The sequence below is a fragment of the Sphaerodactylus townsendi genome, linkage group LG13 (genome assembly GCF_021028975.2).
Source record: "Sphaerodactylus townsendi isolate TG3544 linkage group LG13, MPM_Stown_v2.3, whole genome shotgun sequence".
NCBI classification, from domain to species: domain Eukaryota; kingdom Metazoa; phylum Chordata; class Lepidosauria; order Squamata; family Sphaerodactylidae; genus Sphaerodactylus; species Sphaerodactylus townsendi.
The window spans coordinates 54,292,401-54,314,811 of NC_059437.1; the positions used below are offsets into that span (position 1 = coordinate 54,292,401).

Genomic DNA, 22,411 nt, shown 5'->3' on the forward strand with positions numbered 1-22,411 from the left:
CCCCCACCCCCCCCCCCCCCCAGCTGCTTCTCGAGGGTGGTGGAGTCTCTCCCTACTTTGGAGGGTTTTAGAAACAGAGGCCTGGAAGTGTAACCATCTGTCAGAAGTGCTCTGATTGTGTGTTCCTGCATGGCAGGGGGTTGGACTGGATGGCCCTTGGGGCTTCTTCCAACTCTATTATTGAATTTCCACATCAACATTGGGCGGGTTACTCAGTGCCTTAAATGCACATCAGATTCCTAACTCAAGAAAAGCAGAATTCTGAAACTCTTGTCTCTGAAGTTTGTGTCCATGATTCTTCGGTTCCTGGGCATAGAAAGGGCCAGAGAGGTATTGAGAACACTGCGGTCTCTTACCTCTGGGAATCTTGTTCAGTAGTTCTTGCATTCCTGCTTCTGAAGTGTCGCCAGGAACAATGCACAGATTTTCATCGGTGGAGCCTTTTGAACAGGAGAGCGGAGCTTTTCCTTTCTGTTTTAGATTGAAAACCGAGATTGGCGGCATTCTGGACTCCATTCCTGAGATAAGTTCATCACTTGCATAATGTGAGCTTGTGGAGGGCAGGCCGCTCGGCTGGGGGCCCAAGCAGGTTGACATGCTGGGTAGAAAACAGCGGTTCACAGAAGATGATAACCCTCTTTCTGTCCCTTGAGACTCCTTCCAGGAGCAGCAGTGGCGTAGGAGGTTAAGAGCTCATGTATCTAATCTGGAGAACCAGGTTTGATTCCCAGCTCTACCGCCTGAGCTGTGGAGGCTTATCTGGGGAATTCAGATTAGCCAGTGCACTCCCACACACGCCAACTGGGTGACCTTGGGCTAGTCACAGCTTCTCGGAGCTCTCTCAGTCCCACCTACCTCACAGGGTGTTTGTTGTGAGGGGGGAAGGGCAAGGAGATTGTAAGCCGCTTTGAGTCTCCTGCAGGAGAGAAAGGGGGGATATAAATCCAAACTCCTCCTCCTCCTCCTCCATTGAATGTTTGTTGTCGTGGTTTGCGAAGAAGAAGAAGAGTTGGATTTATATCCCCCCTTTCTCCTGTAAGGAGACTCAAAAGGGCTTACAAGCAGTGATGGGATCCAAAAATTTTAGTGATAGGTTCCCATGGTGGTGGGATTCAAACTGTGGCGTAGCGCCACTGGGGCTGGGCGGGGCACGATGGGGGCGTGGCCGGGCATTCCGGGGGTGGGGCATTCCTGGGCGGGGCTATGGCAAGGACGCAGCCGCTGCGCCGGTCCTTGGGCGTGAAACGAATGCACGCAGGCGCAGGCTGCCACGCACGCCCGTGCACCTCCTGCTAGTTCTGCGCGCTACTGCTGAGAGGAGGGGCGTAACTAAGGCCAAAATCACCCATTAGTAACCCCCTCTCGGCACACACAAATAATTAGTAACCTACTCTCGGGAACCTGTAAGAACCTTCTGGATCCCACCTCTGCTTACAAGCTCCTTTCCCCGTCCTCCCCCACAACAAACGCCCTGTGAGGTGGGTGGGGCTGAGACATTTCTGAAGAACTGTGACTAGCTCAAGGTCACCCAGCTGGCATGTGTTGGTGTGCACAAGCCAATCTAGTTCACTAGATAAGCCTCGACAGCTCAAGTGGCAGAGCAGGGAATCAAACCCAGTTCTCCAGATTAGAGTGCACCTGCTCTTAACCACCACGCCACGCTGGCAGTCCCAGAAATAGGCTCTGAGCCCCTTCTGGTGCAGAGTTTTTAGTTTTTCTGCAGTCTTATGCCAATTGCCTTTCTCTGCCTAGTGAGAAAGCAGCAGTTCGCAAACGGTGACTGTATACTGTGGGGCACCAGTATTCTTGTGCCACAGGAGAATGGCTAGTATGCTGTGAAGAAGGGGAAACCCTGCTAATGAAGGCACTGAATTAATTCCAGCCCCTTCCCACTGAGCGGTCTGGATCTCTGCATGGAGCCTATTCTTCGGCCCTAATTTCCCTCCTTTCAGCAGTCGGCGGGCAGGGGGAGGCTAATTTTGCAGTATCCTCTGCATTCCCTGGGATAAGAGACCTTCTGTGACTCCTGATGCAGAGATACAACAGAAGAACTCCACCCTTGGAGGAGAGGGGAGGTATGTTTCAGTGGCAGAATATCTGCTTGGCGTGCAGAAAATCCCAAGTTTGATTCTCTGGTGTCTCGAGTCAAAAGGATCAGGAAGTAGTAGGTGATGCAAAAGACCACAAAGATCAGTTCCATTGGAGAAAATGGCTGCTCTGGGGCATAGACTCTATGGCCGTGGTGGCGAACCTTTGGCACTCCAGGTTATGGACTACAATTCCCATCAGCCTCTGCCAGCATGGCCAATTGGCCATACTGGCAGGGGCTGATGGGAATTGTAGTCCGTAACATCTGGAGTGCCAAAGGTTCGCCACCACGGCTCTATGGTATTGTGCCCTCCTGAGGTCCTTCTCCTTCCCAGATGCCTCCCTCTTCTGGCTCTGCCCCCAAATGTCCAAGAAATTCCCCATTTTGGAGGGGGCAACCTTATCTAGCATCTTGCTTCTTCCAGTGGCCAGCCTGAACATCCCTGAGTACTCCTAAGCAAGGCATGTAGGCCTGGTTTCTTGTTTGTTTAAGCTCCGGTTTGTGCCTCTGAGCACAGAGATCCCAATTTGACTCCATGGACTCTCCCCTGAGACCTTTCCCTTTCCCCCCTTTCTCCTTCTAGGTGGCCATGGTGGAAGTCCAGTTGGATGCTGACCACGACTACCCTCAAGGGCTCCTGATCGCATTCAGCGCCTGCACGACGGTGCTGGTGGCCGTCCACCTCTTTGCCCTCATGGTCAGCACCTGCATCCTCCCCAACATCGAGGCCGTCAGCAACGTGCACAACCTGAACTCGGTCAAGGAGTCCCCCCACGAGCGCATGCACCGGCACATCGAGCTGGCCTGGGCCTTCTCCACGGTCATCGGGACTCTGCTGTTCCTGGCTGAGGTGGTTCTCCTCTGCTGGGTCAAGTTCCTCCCGCTGAAGAAGAAGTCCACAGGGGAAGCCAACAACAATTCGAGCATCACCCCCGGAGAGGCAGCTGCTATCGCTTCCACCTCCATCATGGTGCCCTTCGGGCTGATCTTCATCGTGTTTGCGGTCCACTTCTACAGGTCCCTGGTGAGCCACAAGACAGACCGGCAGTTCCAAGAACTGAACGAACTGGCCGAATTTGCCCGGCTTCAAGATCAGCTGGACCACAGAGGCGACGCCCTCCCGCCCGGCAGCCATTTCGCATAAAATGGCCGCTCGTTTTTTTTTTAAAGCAAATATTTGTATCTTATTCTCTTGACTCGCCCATGCATGAACTTGGCTAGACTTTGATGATTTGTTTGGAACGAGAGTGTAGAAGTACTGTCTTTTTAACCCTTTAGTGTCTGTTTTTTACTTATAACATCAGGAGGGCTAAATCCTAGGGGGCACAGATGTTAGCCAGGGCATCTGACCGAAATGATCTGGGGGGGCTCAGCACCTGCCCTATGAGGATCGGCTGAAACTCTGTTTAGCTTAGAAAAAAGTGGGTAAATGGAGACATGATAGAGGTCTCCAAAATTTTGCATGGGGTGGAGAGGATAGCTTTTCTCCCTCTCCTATAATACTAGAAACCAGGTCCATCCACTGAAGCTGAAGAGTGGGAGGCAAGAGGAGGTATTTCTTCACACAGTCCTTTGTTAAACTGTGGAACTCACTGCCACCGGATGTGGTGATGGTTGCCGGCCTGGAAGGCATGGACAAATTCATGGCGGATGGGGCTCTGAGTGGCTACTAGCCACAGTGGATATCTTTACTCTTTTTCTGTCTTGTGCCACTTGTGGGGCCTGGAAAATTGTGCAGCCAGGCCAGTGGTTGTGTTTAGTTGGGGTTGGGGAGGACTGCCCAGGTACCCAGCATTAAACAATAACATTTGGAAGCTTCTTCCTTTCAATAGCCACATTCAGGCCTTGTTGGTTGATCAGGTCAGTGTGATGTCACTTCCTGGCCGTCTGCGCTACAACGAACCACTGCAGAGCCAAAAGGGTCTGCCATTTTGTGAGTATGTTAAAAAGATAGATCCTGGCAAGAACTAGGATTTTTAAATGCTGTATTGGTTGGGAAGCTTTGGATTTTTTTAAACTGTAAGAAATTGACTTTCTTTTTAAAAAAATATCCAAATTCCCCTTGTCATTGGATGCATCAGATAGCTATTAGCTGTGGAACTGAGGTTCTGTTTTGGAAAAATTCTCATATTATGTCAGAGCGACCTTATGAGATAGAACGGGGACTCTGTTCTCATAAGAGCCCCTTTGTTACATGCACAAGTTCCCAGGTTCTGTTCCCAACAGGGGTGTCCAACTCTGGCCCTCCAGATGTTCATGGACTGCAATTCCCATCAGCCCCAGGGGCCTCAGCCGGCTCATGGCCTGATAAGCCTTCTCAAGATGCACACCCCATCCCACTGCGGGCTCGCCAGTCCAGGCGCCCCCCCAAAGCCATTCTGGGACAAGCCAAGGTTGCCATCCTCGGGCCCAGCCCTGGCCCAACCAAGTCCCGTTTATGTCACTTCTGGCCCTCGTAACAAATGAGTTTGACACTCCTGCCCTAGAGCAGTGGTGGCGAACCTTTGGCACTCCAGATGTTATGGACTACAATTCCCATCAGCCCCTTCCAGCATGGCCAATTGTTCATGCTGGCAGGGGCTGATGGGAATTGTAGTCCATAACATCTGGAGTGCCAAAGGTTCGCCACCACTGCCCTAGAGAATCAGGATTGCTGCAGGGTGTTCCATGGGCCGCCTTCGGTTGCCAGATGTCAGAGCTCTGTGCTCTTGGCATGCTATGTTTGTAGTGGAGAGACAGACAGATTGGTGAGTTTGGTTTACCCCTGATTTAATTGCTGGAATTACTACTGGATGTTGCCAGAGTGATGAGGGAGCTAAGCCAGGGGCACACACCCTGCGCCCACAACAAGCACCCCACCCCAGGCAGCCTCACCCCACAACTGTGCCTGCTGCCGAAGCGTCATGCTCCCCTTGTTAGCGCTACACCACTTTGGATGTTGCCCTCCTATCCAGGTCCTGAAGCTTGTTTGTTTGCACTTTGAAGCAGTAGTTTGGTAATTACATTATTGCTGGAGTAGCGTACTGCTGTTATGTCCAGGATACTTGAACGAAACGGTGTAGGTGGCGTAGAATAATTATGTCTTCCAGGTCATCCCTTCAAATGGTAGCAAGCGCTGTTTCTTTTGGGGTCTGAAAAGGTTGTCGCTTTTCCCCATACTGTGCTCAGAAGCAGGAATGGAATTGTCTTTCTGTAATAAAATAATTGAATTTGTCTCTTCTTTTAATACCGAACCATCTGATTGGTTTCACCCTTGCTGAGTTTCTGCACAACTCTAATGTCAGGGCCTGCTAAGCTGACATTTTAAGTTTTCTAGGACACCGAAACAAAACAGTGTAAGAGGACACCATTCCAACACAGATTAAATTGAAAAGAAGTGGGGGAATGAAATAACAACGGAGATCATAGCATATTATTTTGGAAAGCCTTGAAAACTAAGTTCTTTCCTGGGTTTTAAACACTGATAATTTTTTTGTACATTTAAGTACCATTTTAGTTTCGTTGTTCTTTCTCTATTTGTATTTTATTTGTAAGCCTGCCTTGAGCCCTGTTTTGAAAGTGGAAAGGCAGCGTAGAAATTGCCTAAATATGAATAGCCAGTAACATCCAAATAAAATAACATGTTTAAAAGATTCCCTTGAACTCTGCACCAGCCTCTTAAAGTTGGTTTGAAAACCTTGTGTGTTAGAAAAGAACTCTTGAATGAAAAGAACTAATCCTTCCTGCCAAAGAAACTATTATTTAATACAGTGTATACTTTTTATAGCTCGTAAACTGTGTGGTTGTATGAATGTCACGAATAATTCAGATGAGTTGGGGTTGGGTTCAAATTCTGATGCAAATAGCTGTGCTCTTTTCTCTAACAAGATCCCTTTTGTGCTTTCTCATAAGTTATACTCAAGACTTGTAAAGGAAATTATTTTGGGGACATTAGAAGAATGCCACTCAGCATGAAAGTGGTCCAGCAACTCATGTGTGGAGTTCCAATTTGGGCAGGAGTATGAAACAGAACAGTGGAGAAAACCCAGGCAGGCTTTCAATGGAGCCAGTGTGATGCAGTGGTTAAGAGCAGGTGCACTCTAATCTGGAGCACTGGGGTTGATTCCCCTCTCTGCCATTTGAGCTGTGGAGGCTTGTCAGGTGAACCAGATTAGCTTACGCACTCCAACACATGCCAGCTGGGTGACCTTGGGCTAGTCACAGTTCTTCGGATCTCTCTCAGCCTCCCCTACCTCACAGGATGTTTGTTGTGGGGGGGAAGGGAAAGGAGATTGTAGGCCCCTTTGAAGAAGAGTTTGGATTTATATCCCCCCTTTCTCTCCTGCAGGAGGCTCAAAGGGGCTTACAATCTCCTTGCCCTTCCCCCCTCACAACAAACACCCTGGGAGGTAGGTGGGGCTGAGAGAGCTCCGAGAAGCTGTGACTAGCCCAAGGTCACCCAGCTGGCGTGTGTGGGAGTGTACAGGCTAATCTGAATTCCCCAGATAAGCCTCCACAGCTCGGGCGGCAGAGCTGGGAATCAAACCCAGTTCCTCCAGATTAGATACACGAGCTCTTAACCTCCTACGCCACTGCTGCTCCAGTCTCCTTACAGGAGAGAAAGGCGGGATATAAATCCAACTCTTCTTTTATACGAGATCTTTGGAGTGCCCCACTGCGTGCCTATGCCGTGCTCTGTCTGGAAGTTATTTTGAATCTTCTAGAAACCAGAGCATGGCTTATTACTTTTAAATTCTGGCTTAGATTGTGTTTCAACTCTGATGTGAATAGCCTCACATATCTGGCTTTGCCAGAATTATTTGAATGGTGGTTGCTCATAAAATCTAAAATACAGTCACTGGGTTTCTCCCTCGATGCTCTTTATATGTTAACACCTAATGAGATCTTCCGCTCCTTAAAAAGAAGGCTTGTGGATCAGGAATACCAGTTGCTTTTGAGTCTGGTAAAAAAGTCTTTGCTCTCCTCTCCTTCATAACATGTCGCCTGTCCGTGGCCAGATGGCCAAATATCTTGACCTTCTGACCAAGCCCAGGCAGAGACGGGTCTTGTTGATAGCAAGATGTAATGTCTTTCCATCCGCTGTATCTCAGGGACTTTATATATCGATTCCTCTTCAAGACAGAAATTGTCCATATTGTCAAATGCAGGTTGAGACAATCAACCATATTTTTTGTATGCCCAAAATATGCAAATCATAGAGGTTATTTTTTTTGCAATTGGTTTCCACTAATTCCTATGATGGCCCAGATAATTTGAAAGCTACATTTCTTTTGAACGACGATGATGTCGAAGTACTCAAAAAGACTGCAAGTTTTCTTTTAAGAGTACTCGATTCCTGTGCTAACGCTACTTAGATACTTGCCGTGCATCCTTTTGTTCTCTGCCAATAATTGTACTTTTGCTTTTATATGCCTAATAAAGGTGTTCATTCATTCGAATGCCACTCGGCACATTTGAAGTCTTTTGGGTAGAAATATTTATTAATAGAAGTTTTAAATGGGTGAAGGTGTTTTTTGGGGGGGGAGAGGGGTTTCGCGTCATAATAGTAAAAAACAGTTTCTTCATTTCTGAGCTTGGCTACTGAAGTGTTAAGACTGTTTTGCATTCAGACCTGTTGTTGTGGGAGTCACTTTTGGAAGCTGAAAGATTCTGGGATGTAATTGGAGGGTGTTTCAAAGTTAGTCTCTGTGTGTATGTGTGCGTGTTGTAACAAGGAATTGTGCTTTGGAGGACGTTCTGGTTTCAACCCAGAACGAAAAAAGATGGTTTAGACCTCGCAGCCTTAAACTACTGTGTATTTGTACTGTGGAAGGTTTTCATGGCTAGAATCAACTGTCTGCTGCGGGTTTCCTGTGCTGTGTGGCTATGGTCTGGTAGTTTTTGCTCCTAACGTTTCACCTGCATCTACGGCTGGCATCTTCACTATCAGACCAAGGCCGCACGGTCTAGAAAGCCCGCAACAGCCAGTACTTGGCATTTGTTAGAATCCTCAAAATTTCAGGAAGTCTGTAATACCAAGCATCTGTATAGCCCAGTGGTGGCGAACCTATGGCACGGGTGCCAGAGGTGACACTCAGAGCCCACTCTGTGGGCACGCGTGCACAGAGTTCATCTTGTGATAATAGTATAATTATTTCAGGGAGATTATTAGCATCATACCTAAGACCGAGTTTTGGGGAAGCAGTGTAGGTAAACCCTGTTAAGCTCTGTTAAACCCCACTGATTTTCATGGGAAGAACTAAAGCGTGATCCTTTACCTGGGAGTAAGCTTGGTTGCTTCAAAGCAAAGCCATCAACTACCACCAAGCTTACTCCTGAGTAGCGCACGCCTTGGAGCCAACTGTTTTTTTCTCATACACTAAAACCTTCAAGTATTCAAGGTTAGAATTGCCATGTTGGTACTCATGCCTCAGAATAAATAAGTGGGTTTTGGGTTGCAGTTTGGGCGCTCGGTCTTGAAAAGGTTCACCATCACTGGTATAGCCCTTCCAGTATTCCAAGATCTTCATATGAATGACTTTGATCAGTTCCTCACAACAGTCCTATAAGGTAGGCCAGTATTATCGCGCCCCCCCCCCCCCCATATTGCAAATTGGGGTGAGGATTGAGGCAGAGAGAGGCTTCCTTAACTCATGGTAAGTTCATGGCAGAGATGAGAATTTAACTGAGAATCTTCTAGATCACATCTCATTCTCTGACCCACTATGTCTCAGCAGCTCCTGCCCTCATAATAATATGCACATTTTCCCATAAGCCCTGTTGTCACATACACACCTTTGAATAGGCAGTAACTGCGTCTTTTAAAATGTTGCCACAAGAGATGAAGAAGAGGCCCAAATGACATCGATGCTCTGCTGGCATTCAGGGCTGACAAAATACTTGAATTTGCTCAGTGTTGGAATCAAAAGGCTTGTTCAACGTTGTTGTTTTCCATTTTGGGGACAGCTTTTTTTGAAGAGGAATATTGAATTGCAAAGTGTTCAGGATCTGCTGTGTGGAAGGATGCTTTTTCAGGATACAGCTACAGAAGCAAGAGCATCGTCCAGCAAGGGTTTGCTGTAGACCCGGCTGCTCACAGGCGGAGTGATGCTAAGGCTGTTCCTAGAAAGCCATCCAGGTCCCCTTTGCAGAGAAGCATAAGCAGTTAAATAATAAGGCAGCCCTAGACTCTATGAGCGCACAGGATAAATTTCAGGGTGGTTGGTAAGAGGGAGGGGAAACACACACAAGTGCAGTCTTTTAATTAACTTTTTTTTAAATCTCATATCGGGGTGTGAATCGGCTGCCCTTTTTAATGCTTCCAGAGGCACTGCTGTTGCCAAACGATAAATACGTCTGAAATAATCCGGGCGCATTAAAAGGTAAATCAGATTCGACTTTTTATGATGGAATTATTTTATTGATGACTTTATAAAAATGACTGTTTGGCACAAGGCATGACTAACCTGCGGTGGGAGGTGAATTGTTTATCTATGCTGATTTTGACACAGCCAGAAGAGGGTTTTTCCCTCTCTTTTTTTAACAAGTGCAATGGGATCTTGTCAGTATCACGCCCCCCCCCCCAAAGAAAATATTTATTTCTGCTGTATCTTGGGAAGGATGAACTGTTGAAAACTGTGGTAAATAAACAGATGTGGTTCTTTAAGCAGGTTGGGTTGGGGTGGTTGTTGTTTTTTAATCACACTCCTTTGAAGAATTTGTATCTTCTCTTGTTTGAAAATAATTGCTGAGATGACTAAAATGAAACTAGAAAATTAAAATTATTTTTCCAGTTTACTTGGGGTGCATTTTGTCTGTTTTTCCTCTCATTCTGCCAAAGAGGGGCCCTGCGCCTCTCTCTAGGAGCAGCAGTGGCGTAGGAGGTTAAGAGCTCGTGTATCTAATCTGGAGGAACTGGGTTTGATTCCCAGCTCTGCCGCCTGAGCTGTGGAGGCTTATCTGGGGAATTCAGATTAGCCTGGGCACTCCCACACACGCCAGCTGGGTGACCTTGGGCTAGTCACAGCTTTCTGGAGCTCTCTCAGCCCCACTCACCTCACAGGGTGTTTGTTGTGAGGGGGGAAGGGCAAGGAGATTGTAAACCCCTTTGAGTCTCCTGCAGGAGAGAAAGGGGGGATATAAATCCAAACTCTTCTTCTTCTCCTGTCCCACTACCTGTTGGCAGTTGGTCACGCCTGCTTTAAGTGGACATTTGTTGGGAGACCCCCATGATACCGTTTCATTTCAGGATAGAATTCTGGATGAGTTTCAGTAACCCGGCCCTGTCAGAAGGATAAAGAGGTTAAGCGTGCAGCACTGGTGCAGATATACACATGGGCAACAATGGCACCTACATGTGGTGTGCGTTTGTGTGTGTGAAAACACAGTGGAAGCCAGCAGGTACACATCCACCACAAAGATGCACATGCAGGTCAGTGGTGGGATCCAAAAATTTTAGTAACAGGTTCCCTCGCCAGCCCCCCCTCAGCAAAGGGGGCAGAGGCTGCACCTAGCGGCCAGAGCCACAGAGCCCTGGGCAGGAAAAACCTGAGTTGGATGCCCCCCCACCCCCCCCCGCCCCCCCCGCCCCCCCCCCACCACCCCCCCACCCCACCCCCCCCCGCCCCCACCCCCACCCCCCCCCCCCCCCCCCCCCCCACCCCCCCCCCCCCCCCCCCCCCCCCCCCGCCCCCCCCCCCCCCCCCTCCCCACCCCCCCCCCCCCCCACCCCCCCCCCCCCCCACCCCCCCCCCCCCCCACCCCCCCCCCCCCCCACCCCCCCCCCCCCCCCCCCCCCCCCCCCCCCACCCCCCCCCCCCCCCACCCCCCCCCCCCCCCACCCCCCCCCCCCCCCACCCCCCCCCCCCCCCACCCCCCCCCCCCCCCACCCCCCCCCCCCCCCACCCCCCCCCCCCCCCACCCCCCCCCCCCCCCACCCCCCCCCCCCCCCACCCCCCCCCCCCCCCACCCCCCCCCCCCCCCACCCCCCCCCCCCCCCACCCCCCCCCCCCCCCACCCCCCCCCCCCCCCACCCCCCCCCCCCCCCACCCCCCCCCCCCCCCACCCCCCCCCCCCCCCACCCCCCCCCCCCCCCACCCCCCCCCCCCCCCACCCCCCCCCCCCCCCACCCCCCCCCCCCCCCACCCCCCCCCCCCCCCACCCCCCCCCCCCCCCACCCCCCCCCCCCCCCACCCCCCCCCCCCCCCACCCCCCCCCCCCCCCACCCCCCCCCCCCCCCACCCCCCCCCCCCCCCACCCCCCCCCCCCCCCACCCCCCCCCCCCCCCACCCCCCCCCCCCCCCACCCCCCCCCCCCCCCACCCCCCCCCCCCCCCACCCCCCCCCCCCCCCACCCCCCCCCCCCCCCACCCCCCCCCCCCCCCACCCCCCCCCCCCCCCACCCCCCCCCCCCCCCACCCCCCCCCCCCCCCACCCCCCCCCCCCCCCACCCCCCCCCCCCCCCACCCCCCCCCCCCCCCACCCCCCCCCCCCCCCACCCCCCCCCCCCCCCACCCCCCCCCCCCCCCACCCCCCCCCCCCCCCACCCCCCCCCCCCCCCACCCCCCCCCCCCCCCACCCCCCCCCCCCCCCACCCCCCCCCCCCCCCACCCCCCCCCCCCCCCACCCCCCCCCCCCCCCACCCCCCCCCCCCCCCACCCCCCCCCCCCCCCACCCCCCCCCCCCCCCACCCCCCCCCCCCCCCACCCCCCCCCCCCCCCACCCCCCCCCCCCCCCACCCCCCCCCCCCCCCACCCCCCCCCCCCCCCACCCCCCCCCCCCCCCACCCCCCCCCCCCCCCACCCCCCCCCCCCCCCACCCCCCCCCCCCCCCACCCCCCCCCCCCCCCACCCCCCCCCCCCCCCACCCCCCCCCCCCCCCACCCCCCCCCCCCCCCACCCCCCCCCCCCCCCACCCCCCCCCCCCCCCACCCCCCCCCCCCCCCACCCCCCCCCCCCCCCACCCCCCCCCCCCCCCACCCCCCCCCCCCCCCACCCCCCCCCCCCCCCACCCCCCCCCCCCCCCACCCCCCCCCCCCCCCACCCCCCCCCCCCCCCACCCCCCCCCCCCCCCACCCCCCCCCCCCCCCACCCCCCCCCCCCCCCACCCCCCCCCCCCCCCACCCCCCCCCCCCCCCACCCCCCCCCCCCCCCACCCCCCCCCCCCCCCACCCCCCCCCCCCCCCACCCCCCCCCCCCCCCACCCCCCCCCCCCCCCACCCCCCCCCCCCCCCACCCCCCCCCCCCCCCACCCCCCCCCCCCCCCACCCCCCCCCCCCCCCACCCCCCCCCCCCCCCACCCCCCCCCCCCCCCACCCCCCCCCCCCCCCACCCCCCCCCCCCCCCACCCCCCCCCCCCCCCACCCCCCCCCCCCCCCACCCCCCCCCCCCCCCACCCCCCCCCCCCCCCACCCCCCCCCCCCCCCACCCCCCCCCCCCCCCACCCCCCCCCCCCCCCACCCCCCCCCCCCCCCACCCCCCCCCCCCCCCACCCCCCCCCCCCCCCACCCCCCCCCCCCCCCACCCCCCCCCCCCCCCACCCCCCCCCCCCCCCACCCCCCCCCCCCCCCACCCCCCCCCCCCCCCACCCCCCCCCCCCCCCACCCCCCCCCCCCCCCACCCCCCCCCCCCCCCACCCCCCCCCCCCCCCACCCCCCCCCCCCCCCACCCCCCCCCCCCCCCACCCCCCCCCCCCCCCACCCCCCCCCCCCCCCACCCCCCCCCCCCCCCACCCCCCCCCCCCCCCACCCCCCCCCCCCCCCACCCCCCCCCCCCCCCACCCCCCCCCCCCCCCACCCCCCCCCCCCCCCACCCCCCCCCCCCCCCACCCCCCCCCCCCCCCACCCCCCCCCCCCCCCACCCCCCCCCCCCCCCACCCCCCCCCCCCCCCACCCCCCCCCCCCCCCACCCCCCCCCCCCCCCACCCCCCCCCCCCCCCACCCCCCCCCCCCCCCACCCCCCCCCCCCCCCACCCCCCCCCCCCCCCACCCCCCCCCCCCCCCACCCCCCCCCCCCCCCACCCCCCCCCCCCCCCACCCCCCCCCCCCCCCACCCCCCCCCCCCCCCACCCCCCCCCCCCCCCACCCCCCCCCCCCCCCACCCCCCCCCCCCCCCACCCCCCCCCCCCCCCACCCCCCCCCCCCCCCACCCCCCCCCCCCCCCACCCCCCCCCCCCCCCACCCCCCCCCCCCCCCACCCCCCCCCCCCCCCACCCCCCCCCCCCCCCACCCCCCCCCCCCCCCACCCCCCCCCCCCCCCACCCCCCCCCCCCCCCACCCCCCCCCCCCCCCACCCCCCCCCCCCCCCACCCCCCCCCCCCCCCACCCCCCCCCCCCCCCACCCCCCCCCCCCCCCACCCCCCCCCCCCCCCACCCCCCCCCCCCCCCACCCCCCCCCCCCCCCACCCCCCCCCCCCCCCACCCCCCCCCCCCCCCACCCCCCCCCCCCCCCACCCCCCCCCCCCCCCACCCCCCCCCCCCCCCACCCCCCCCCCCCCCCACCCCCCCCCCCCCCCACCCCCCCCCCCCCCCACCCCCCCCCCCCCCCACCCCCCCCCCCCCCCACCCCCCCCCCCCCCCACCCCCCCCCCCCCCCACCCCCCCCCCCCCCCACCCCCCCCCCCCCCCACCCCCCCCCCCCCCCACCCCCCCCCCCCCCCACCCCCCCCCCCCCCCACCCCCCCCCCCCCCCACCCCCCCCCCCCCCCACCCCCCCCCCCCCCCACCCCCCCCCCCCCCCACCCCCCCCCCCCCCCACCCCCCCCCCCCCCCACCCCCCCCCCCCCCCACCCCCCCCCCCCCCCACCCCCCCCCCCCCCCACCCCCCCCCCCCCCCACCCCCCCCCCCCCCCACCCCCCCCCCCCCCCACCCCCCCCCCCCCCCACCCCCCCCCCCCCCCACCCCCCCCCCCCCCCACCCCCCCCCCCCCCCACCCCCCCCCCCCCCCACCCCCCCCCCCCCCCACCCCCCCCCCCCCCCACCCCCCCCCCCCCCCACCCCCCCCCCCCCCCACCCCCCCCCCCCCCCACCCCCCCCCCCCCCCACCCCCCCCCCCCCCCACCCCCCCCCCCCCCCACCCCCCCCCCCCCCCACCCCCCCCCCCCCCCACCCCCCCCCCCCCCCACCCCCCCCCCCCCCCACCCCCCCCCCCCCCCACCCCCCCCCCCCCCCACCCCCCCCCCCCCCCACCCCCCCCCCCCCCCACCCCCCCCCCCCCCCACCCCCCCCCCCCCCCACCCCCCCCCCCCCCCACCCCCCCCCCCCCCCACCCCCCCCCCCCCCCACCCCCCCCCCCCCCCACCCCCCCCCCCCCCCACCCCCCCCCCCCCCCACCCCCCCCCCCCCCCACCCCCCCCCCCCCCCACCCCCCCCCCCCCCCACCCCCCCCCCCCCCCACCCCCCCCCCCCCCCACCCCCCCCCCCCCCCACCCCCCCCCCCCCCCACCCCCCCCCCCCCCCACCCCCCCCCCCCCCCACCCCCCCCCCCCCCCACCCCCCCCCCCCCCCACCCCCCCCCCCCCCCACCCCCCCCCCCCCCCACCCCCCCCCCCCCCCACCCCCCCCCCCCCCCACCCCCCCCCCCCCCCACCCCCCCCCCCCCCCACCCCCCCCCCCCCCCACCCCCCCCCCCCCCCACCCCCCCCCCCCCCCACCCCCCCCCCCCCCCACCCCCCCCCCCCCCCACCCCCCCCCCCCCCCACCCCCCCCCCCCCCCACCCCCCCCCCCCCCCACCCCCCCCCCCCCCCACCCCCCCCCCCCCCCACCCCCCCCCCCCCCCACCCCCCCCCCCCCCCACCCCCCCCCCCCCCCACCCCCCCCCCCCCCCACCCCCCCCCCCCCCCACCCCCCCCCCCCCCCACCCCCCCCCCCCCCCACCCCCCCCCCCCCCCACCCCCCCCCCCCCCCACCCCCCCCCCCCCCCACCCCCCCCCCCCCCCACCCCCCCCCCCCCCCACCCCCCCCCCCCCCCACCCCCCCCCCCCCCCACCCCCCCCCCCCCCCACCCCCCCCCCCCCCCACCCCCCCCCCCCCCCACCCCCCCCCCCCCCCACCCCCCCCCCCCCCCACCCCCCCCCCCCCCCACCCCCCCCCCCCCCCACCCCCCCCCCCCCCCACCCCCCCCCCCCCCCACCCCCCCCCCCCCCCACCCCCCCCCCCCCCCACCCCCCCCCCCCCCCACCCCCCCCCCCCCCCACCCCCCCCCCCCCCCACCCCCCCCCCCCCCCACCCCCCCCCCCCCCCACCCCCCCCCCCCCCCACCCCCCCCCCCCCCCACCCCCCCCCCCCCCCACCCCCCCCCCCCCCCACCCCCCCCCCCCCCCACCCCCCCCCCCCCCCACCCCCCCCCCCCCCCACCCCCCCCCCCCCCCACCCCCCCCCCCCCCCACCCCCCCCCCCCCCCACCCCCCCCCCCCCCCACCCCCCCCCCCCCCCACCCCCCCCCCCCCCCACCCCCCCCCCCCCCCACCCCCCCCCCCCCCCACCCCCCCCCCCCCCCACCCCCCCCCCCCCCCACCCCCCCCCCCCCCCACCCCCCCCCCCCCCCACCCCCCCCCCCCCCCACCCCCCCCCCCCCCCACCCCCCCCCCCCCCCACCCCCCCCCCCCCCCACCCCCCCCCCCCCCCACCCCCCCCCCCCCCCACCCCCCCCCCCCCCCACCCCCCCCCCCCCCCACCCCCCCCCCCCCCCACCCCCCCCCCCCCCCACCCCCCCCCCCCCCCACCCCCCCCCCCCCCCACCCCCCCCCCCCCCCACCCCCCCCCCCCCCCACCCCCCCCCCCCCCCACCCCCCCCCCCCCCCACCCCCCCCCCCCCCCACCCCCCCCCCCCCCCACCCCCCCCCCCCCCCACCCCCCCCCCCCCCCACCCCCCCCCCCCCCCACCCCCCCCCCCCCCCACCCCCCCCCCCCCCCACCCCCCCCCCCCCCCACCCCCCCCCCCCCCCACCCCCCCCCCCCCCCACCCCCCCCCCCCCCCACCCCCCCCCCCCCCCACCCCCCCCCCCCCCCACCCCCCCCCCCCCCCACCCCCCCCCCCCCCCACCCCCCCCCCCCCCCACCCCCCCCCCCCCCCACCCCCCCCCCCCCCCACCCCCCCCCCCCCCCACCCCCCCCCCCCCCCACCCCCCCCCCCCCCCACCCCCCCCCCCCCCCACCCCCCCCCCCCCCCACCCCCCCCCCCCCCCACCCCCCCCCCCCCCCACCCCCCCCCCCCCCCACCCCCCCCCCCCCCCACCCCCCCCCCCCCCCACCCCCCCCCCCCCCCACCCCCCCCCCCCCCCACCCCCCCCCCCCCCCACCCCCCCCCCCCCCCACCCCCCCCCCCCCCCACCCCCCCCCCCCCCCACCCCCCCCCCCCCCCACCCCCCCCCCCCCCCACCCCCCCCCCCCCCCACCCCCCCCCCCCCCCACCCCCCCCCCCCCCCACCCCCCCCCCCCCCCACCCCCCCCCCCCCCCACCCCCCCCCCCCCCCACCCCCCCCCCCCCCCACCCCCCCCCCCCCCCACCCCCCCCCCCCCCCACCCCCCCCCCCCCCCACCCCCCCCCCCCCCCACCCCCCCCCCCCCCCACCCCCCCCCCCCCCCACCCCCCCCCCCCCCCACCCCCCCCCCCCCCCACCCCCCCCCCCCCCCACCCCCCCCCCCCCCCACCCCCCCCCCCCCCCACCCCCCCCCCCCCCCACCCCCCCCCCCCCCCACCCCCCCCCCCCCCCACCCCCCCCCCCCCCCACCCCCCCCCCCCCCCACCCCCCCCCCCCCCCACCCCCCCCCCCCCCCACCCCCCCCCCCCCCCACCCCCCCCCCCCCCCACCCCCCCCCCCCCCCACCCCCCCCCCCCCCCACCCCCCCCCCCCCCCACCCCCCCCCCCCCCCACCCCCCCCCCCCCCCACCCCCCCCCCCCCCCACCCCCCCCCCCCCCCACCCCCCCCCCCCCCCACCCCCCCCCCCCCCCACCCCCCCCCCCCCCCACCCCCCCCCCCCCCCACCCCCCCCCCCCCCCACCCCCCCCCCCCCCCACCCCCCCCCCCCCCCACCCCCCCCCCCCCCCACCCCCCCCCCCCCCCACCCCCCCCCCCCCCCACCCCCCCCCCCCCCCACCCCCCCCCCCCCCCACCCCCCCCCCCCCCCACCCCCCCCCCCCCCCACCCCCCCCCCCCCCCACCCCCCCCCCCCCCCACCCCCCCCCCCCCCCACCCCCCCCCCCCCCCACCCCCCCCCCCCCCCACCCCCCCCCCCCCCCACCCCCCCCCCCCCCCACCCCCCCCCCCCCCCACCCCCCCCCCCCCCCACCCCCCCCCCCCCCCACCCCCCCCCCCCCCCACCCCCCCCCCCCCCCACCCCCCCCCCCCCCCACCCCCCCCCCCCCCCACCCCCCCCCCCCCCCACCCCCCCCCCCCCCCACCCCCCCCCCCCCCCACCCCCCCCCCCCCCCACCCCCCCCCCCCCCCACCCCCCCCCCCCCCCACCCCCCCCCCCCCCCACCCCCCCCCCCCCCCACCCCCCCCCCCCCCCACCCCCCCCCCCCCCCACCCCCCCCCCCCCCCACCCCCCCCCCCCCCCACCCCCCCCCCCCCCCACCCCCCCCCCCCCCCACCCCCCCCCCCCCCCACCCCCCCCCCCCCCCACCCCCCCCCCCCCCCACCCCCCCCCCCCCCCACCCCCCCCCCCCCCCACCCCCCCCCCCCCCCACCCCCCCCCCCCCCCACCCCCCCCCCCCCCCACCCCCCCCCCCCCCCACCCCCCCCCCCCCCCACCCCCCCCCCCCCCCACCCCCCCCCCCCCCCACCCCCCCCCCCCCCCACCCCCCCCCCCCCCCACCCCCCCCCCCCCCCACCCCCCCCCCCCCCCACCCCCCCCCCCCCCCACCCCCCCCCCCCCCCACCCCCCCCCCCCCCCACCCCCCCCCCCCCCCACCCCCCCCCCCCCCCACCCCCCCCCCCCCCCACCCCCCCCCCCCCCCACCCCCCCCCCCCCCCACCCCCCCCCCCCCCCACCCCCCCCCCCCCCCACCCCCCCCCCCCCCCACCCCCCCCCCCCCCCACCCCCCCCCCCCCCCACCCCCCCCCCCCCCCACCCCCCCCCCCCCCCACCCCCCCCCCCCCCCACCCCCCCCCCCCCCCACCCCCCCCCCCCCCCACCCCCCCCCCCCCCCACCCCCCCCCCCCCCCACCCCCCCCCCCCCCCACCCCCCCCCCCCCCCACCCCCCCCCCCCCCCACCCCCCCCCCCCCCCACCCCCCCCCCCCCCCACCCCCCCCCCCCCCCACCCCCCCCCCCCCCCACCCCCCCCCCCCCCCACCCCCCCCCCCCCCCACCCCCCCCCCCCCCCACCCCCCCCCCCCCCCACCCCCCCCCCCCCCCACCCCCCCCCCCCCCCACCCCCCCCCCCCCCCACCCCCCCCCCCCCCCACCCCCCCCCCCCCCCACCCCCCCCCCCCCCCACCCCCCCCCCCCCCCACCCCCCCCCCCCCCCACCCCCCCCCCCCCCCACCCCCCCCCCCCCCCACCCCCCCCCCCCCCCACCCCCCCCCCCCCCCACCCCCCCCCCCCCCCACCCCCCCCCCCCCCCACCCCCCCCCCCCCCCACCCCCCCCCCCCCCCACCCCCCCCCCCCCCCACCCCCCCCCCCCCCCACCCCCCCCCCCCCCCACCCCCCCCCCCCCCCACCCCCCCCCCCCCCCACCCCCCCCCCCCCCCACCCCCCCCCCCCCCCACCCCCCCCCCCCCCCACCCCCCCCCCCCCCCACCCCCCCCCCCCCCCACCCCCCCCCCCCCCCACCCCCCCCCCCCCCCACCCCCCCCCCCCCCCACCCCCCCCCCCCCCCACCCCCCCCCCCCCCCACCCCCCCCCCCCCCCACCCCCCCCCCCCCCCACCCCCCCCCCCCCCCACCCCCCCCCCCCCCCACCCCCCCCCCCCCCCACCCCCCCCCCCCCCCACCCCCCCCCCCCCCCACCCCCCCCCCCCCCCACCCCCCCCCCCCCCCACCCCCCCCCCCCCCCACCCCCCCCCCCCCCCACCCCCCCCCCCCCCCACCCCCCCCCCCCCCCACCCCCCCCCCCCCCCACCCCCCCCCCCCCCCACCCCCCCCCCCCCCCACCCCCCCCCCCCCCCACCCCCCCCCCCCCCCACCCCCCCCCCCCCCCACCCCCCCCCCCCCCCACCCCCCCCCCCCCCCACCCCCCCCCCCCCCCACCCCCCCCCCCCCCCACCCCCCCCCCCCCCCACCCCCCCCCCCCCCCACCCCCCCCCCCCCCCACCCCCCCCCCCCCCCACCCCCCCCCCCCCCCACCCCCCCCCCCCCCCACCCCCCCCCCCCCCCACCCCCCCCCCCCCCCACCCCCCCCCCCCCCCACCCCCCCCCCCCCCCACCCCCCCCCCCCCCCACCCCCCCCCCCCCCCACCCCCCCCCCCCCCCACCCCCCCCCCCCCCCACCCCCCCCCCCCCCCACCCCCCCCCCCCCCCACCCCCCCCCCCCCCCACCCCCCCCCCCCCCCACCCCCCCCCCCCCCCACCCCCCCCCCCCCCCACCCCCCCCCCCCCCCACCCCCCCCCCCCCCCACCCCCCCCCCCCCCCACCCCCCCCCCCCCCCACCCCCCCCCCCCCCCACCCCCCCCCCCCCCCACCCCCCCCCCCCCCCACCCCCCCCCCCCCCCACCCCCCCCCCCCCCCACCCCCCCCCCCCCCCACCCCCCCCCCCCCCCACCCCCCCCCCCCCCCACCCCCCCCCCCCCCCACCCCCCCCCCCCCCCACCCCCCCCCCCCCCCACCCCCCCCCCCCCCCACCCCCCCCCCCCCCCACCCCCCCCCCCCCCCACCCCCCCCCCCCCCCACCCCCCCCCCCCCCCACCCCCCCCCCCCCCCACCCCCCCCCCCCCCCACCCCCCCCCCCCCCCACCCCCCCCCCCCCCCACCCCCCCCCCCCCCCACCCCCCCCCCCCCCCACCCCCCCCCCCCCCCACCCCCCCCCCCCCCCACCCCCCCCCCCCCCCACCCCCCCCCCCCCCCACCCCCCCCCCCCCCCACCCCCCCCCCCCCCCACCCCCCCCCCCCCCCACCCCCCCCCCCCCCCACCCCCCCCCCCCCCCACCCCCCCCCCCCCCCACCCCCCCCCCCCCCCACCCCCCCCCCCCCCCACCCCCCCCCCCCCCCACCCCCCCCCCCCCCCACCCCCCCCCCCCCCCACCCCCCCCCCCCCCCACCCCCCCCCCCCCCCACCCCCCCCCCCCCCCACCCCCCCCCCCCCCCACCCCCCCCCCCCCCCACCCCCCCCCCCCCCCACCCCCCCCCCCCCCCACCCCCCCCCCCCCCCACCCCCCCCCCCCCCCACCCCCCCCCCCCCCCACCCCCCCCCCCCCCCACCCCCCCCCCCCCCCACCCCCCCCCCCCCCCACCCCCCCCCCCCCCCACCCCCCCCCCCCCCCACCCCCCCCCCCCCCCACCCCCCCCCCCCCCCACCCCCCCCCCCCCCCACCCCCCCCCCCCCCCACCCCCCCCCCCCCCCACCCCCCCCCCCCCCCACCCCCCCCCCCCCCCACCCCCCCCCCCCCCCACCCCCCCCCCCCCCCACCCCCCCCCCCCCCCACCCCCCCCCCCCCCCACCCCCCCCCCCCCCCACCCCCCCCCCCCCCCACCCCCCCCCCCCCCCACCCCCCCCCCCCCCCACCCCCCCCCCCCCCCACCCCCCCCCCCCCCCACCCCCCCCCCCCCCCACCCCCCCCCCCCCCCACCCCCCCCCCCCCCCACCCCCCCCCCCCCCCACCCCCCCCCCCCCCCACCCCCCCCCCCCCCCACCCCCCCCCCCCCCCACCCCCCCCCCCCCCCACCCCCCCCCCCCCCCACCCCCCCCCCCCCCCACCCCCCCCCCCCCCCACCCCCCCCCCCCCCCACCCCCCCCCCCCCCCACCCCCCCCCCCCCCCACCCCCCCCCCCCCCCACCCCCCCCCCCCCCCACCCCCCCCCCCCCCCACCCCCCCCCCCCCCCACCCCCCCCCCCCCCCACCCCCCCCCCCCCCCACCCCCCCCCCCCCCCACCCCCCCCCCCCCCCACCCCCCCCCCCCCCCACCCCCCCCCCCCCCCACCCCCCCCCCCCCCCACCCCCCCCCCCCCCCACCCCCCCCCCCCCCCACCCCCCCCCCCCCCCACCCCCCCCCCCCCCCACCCCCCCCCCCCCCCACCCCCCCCCCCCCCCACCCCCCCCCCCCCCCACCCCCCCCCCCCCCCACCCCCCCCCCCCCCCACCCCCCCCCCCCCCCACCCCCCCCCCCCCCCACCCCCCCCCCCCCCCACCCCCCCCCCCCCCCACCCCCCCCCCCCCCCACCCCCCCCCCCCCCCACCCCCCCCCCCCCCCACCCCCCCCCCCCCCCACCCCCCCCCCCCCCCACCCCCCCCCCCCCCCACCCCCCCCCCCCCCCACCCCCCCCCCCCCCCACCCCCCCCCCCCCCCACCCCCCCCCCCCCCCACCCCCCCCCCCCCCCACCCCCCCCCCCCCCCACCCCCCCCCCCCCCCACCCCCCCCCCCCCCCACCCCCCCCCCCCCCCACCCCCCCCCCCCCCCACCCCCCCCCCCCCCCACCCCCCCCCCCCCCCACCCCCCCCCCCCCCCACCCCCCCCCCCCCCCACCCCCCCCCCCCCCCACCCCCCCCCCCCCCCACCCCCCCCCCCCCCCACCCCCCCCCCCCCCCACCCCCCCCCCCCCCCACCCCCCCCCCCCCCCACCCCCCCCCCCCCCCACCCCCCCCCCCCCCCACCCCCCCCCCCCCCCACCCCCCCCCCCCCCCACCCCCCCCCCCCCCCACCCCCCCCCCCCCCCACCCCCCCCCCCCCCCACCCCCCCCCCCCCCCACCCCCCCCCCCCCCCACCCCCCCCCCCCCCCACCCCCCCCCCCCCCCACCCCCCCCCCCCCCCACCCCCCCCCCCCCCCACCCCCCCCCCCCCCCACCCCCCCCCCCCCCCACCCCCCCCCCCCCCCACCCCCCCCCCCCCCCACCCCCCCCCCCCCCCACCCCCCCCCCCCCCCACCCCCCCCCCCCCCCACCCCCCCCCCCCCCCACCCCCCCCCCCCCCCACCCCCCCCCCCCCCCACCCCCCCCCCCCCCCACCCCCCCCCCCCCCCACCCCCCCCCCCCCCCACCCCCCCCCCCCCCCACCCCCCCCCCCCCCCACCCCCCCCCCCCCCCACCCCCCCCCCCCCCCACCCCCCCCCCCCCCCACCCCCCCCCCCCCCCACCCCCCCCCCCCCCCACCCCCCCCCCCCCCCACCCCCCCCCCCCCCCACCCCCCCCCCCCCCCACCCCCCCCCCCCCCCACCCCCCCCCCCCCCCACCCCCCCCCCCCCCCA

The 22,411-nt window shown here is 71.9% G+C and overlaps 1 protein-coding gene across 1 annotated transcript; it reads left to right on the plus strand.

The window, feature by feature from the left end:
* Positions 1 to 2,630: 2,630 nt before the first annotated feature.
* Positions 2,631 to 4,124, plus strand: ORAI1 (ORAI calcium release-activated calcium modulator 1). The gene has a single exon (XM_048513671.1). It carries the CDS (start codon positions 2,679 to 2,681, stop codon positions 3,231 to 3,233), a length of 555 nt encoding a protein of 184 aa, XP_048369628.1. The 5' UTR covers positions 2,631 to 2,678; the 3' UTR covers positions 3,234 to 4,124.
* Positions 4,125 to 22,411: the final 18,287 nt, after the last annotated feature.